Below are 1,121 nucleotides of genomic sequence, written 5' to 3' on the forward strand. Positions count from 1 at the left end.
AACAAGAAGTTTTAGGGACTTCAGTTTCAAAATGGCTATTCTTGTTTCTCCCAGAGTGAGAAAAGCACCACATCTACTCTTCCATTCAGCTGAGTGATTCCTACAAATCTTAATATTCATACATTATATGTAGATGACTGGCTGGATTTGAACAGTTCATTGTAAAAGGCAGAACAGTATTTTGCTATTAATTTAGGATATGTAATCACACTATTAACAATAGGTTTATGAATGGAATCGAACTGTTCCTGTTGCTTTTTCAGATTTAAAAAAAAAAAAGAAAGGAATAAGCTGTGCATTGTTCTCCTTTTTCTAACAGCTGTCTGCTAGCTCTCACATTATGAGACATAAATCATTAGCAATTTCACAGAGATGTGCACATGTTAAATTACTGCTATATAATGTCCTATAAAAACTATAAAAATGTCCAGAAACTGTCAGCAACAGTGTAGCGAGCTCACACCTCACAGCATGCTGTCAGAGAAACTCTCAGCTTCTCTCTACGAGCCTCACAGACAAAAGCAGAAGATGGAAGCAAAGATTTTATGATATTAAGAACAACGCGTAAGAATGGATGAAAAAAAAGAACAAAGACGTGTCATCAGGTTTTCTTGTTGTCGTTTGTTGTTTGCAGCTCGAAAGCTTGTTGACGGAAGTTGCTCAACAGCACCATCACCTGTGCCATGGCATCTGCCCGCATTTTGTCCGGCAACGTCCGCAGCCCCTTTGCGACCACGATTCCAAAGTAGTGCGATTCGTCCAGCTCATCCCCTTGCACAGCACACATGTCACGTAATGCTGCCATTTTGGAGCAGTCCGTTAGCAGGTCTTTTATGGAGGTGGTGGCGTGGTCCTCATCGTGTTCCTTCCTTTTATTAGGCCGGCTTTGTGGGGTCGGGGTGATGCAGCGCCGTGTCGGGCTGCCCTCGGACCTGGAGGGGCTCGGCAGAGTCGACTCCATCAACTGCAACGAAACAGAATGGGAAATTACTAGTCAAGGAAGCATCATCAAGCAGTTATTACCTTACCATAATGACTGCATTGTATGGACCACATCTCCTCCTCAGTGGGTGAAGATGAATTTGCAGAAACATATCTGACATGAGGCAATTATTAATAAC

General features: G+C 42.4%; 1 protein-coding gene across 1 annotated transcript in view; it reads right to left on the bottom strand.

Moving 5' to 3' along the window:
* Positions 1-593: 593 nt before the first annotated feature.
* LOC102197841 (transcription factor Adf-1-like) overlaps positions 594-1,121 on the bottom strand; it is a 2,592-nt gene continuing 2,064 nt past the window's right edge. The window contains exon 4 of the mRNA XM_005752890.1: positions 594-964. Coding sequence (XP_005752947.1) covers positions 602-964 — 363 coding nt within the window. The 3' untranslated portion in view covers positions 594-601. The remainder of the gene's footprint in view (positions 965-1,121) is intronic.

Source organism: Pundamilia nyererei, unplaced genomic scaffold (genome assembly GCF_000239375.1).
Source record: "Pundamilia nyererei isolate P.nyererei 1_Seehausen unplaced genomic scaffold, PunNye1.0 scaffold00390, whole genome shotgun sequence".
Lineage (NCBI taxonomy): Eukaryota > Metazoa > Chordata > Actinopteri > Cichliformes > Cichlidae > Pundamilia > Pundamilia nyererei.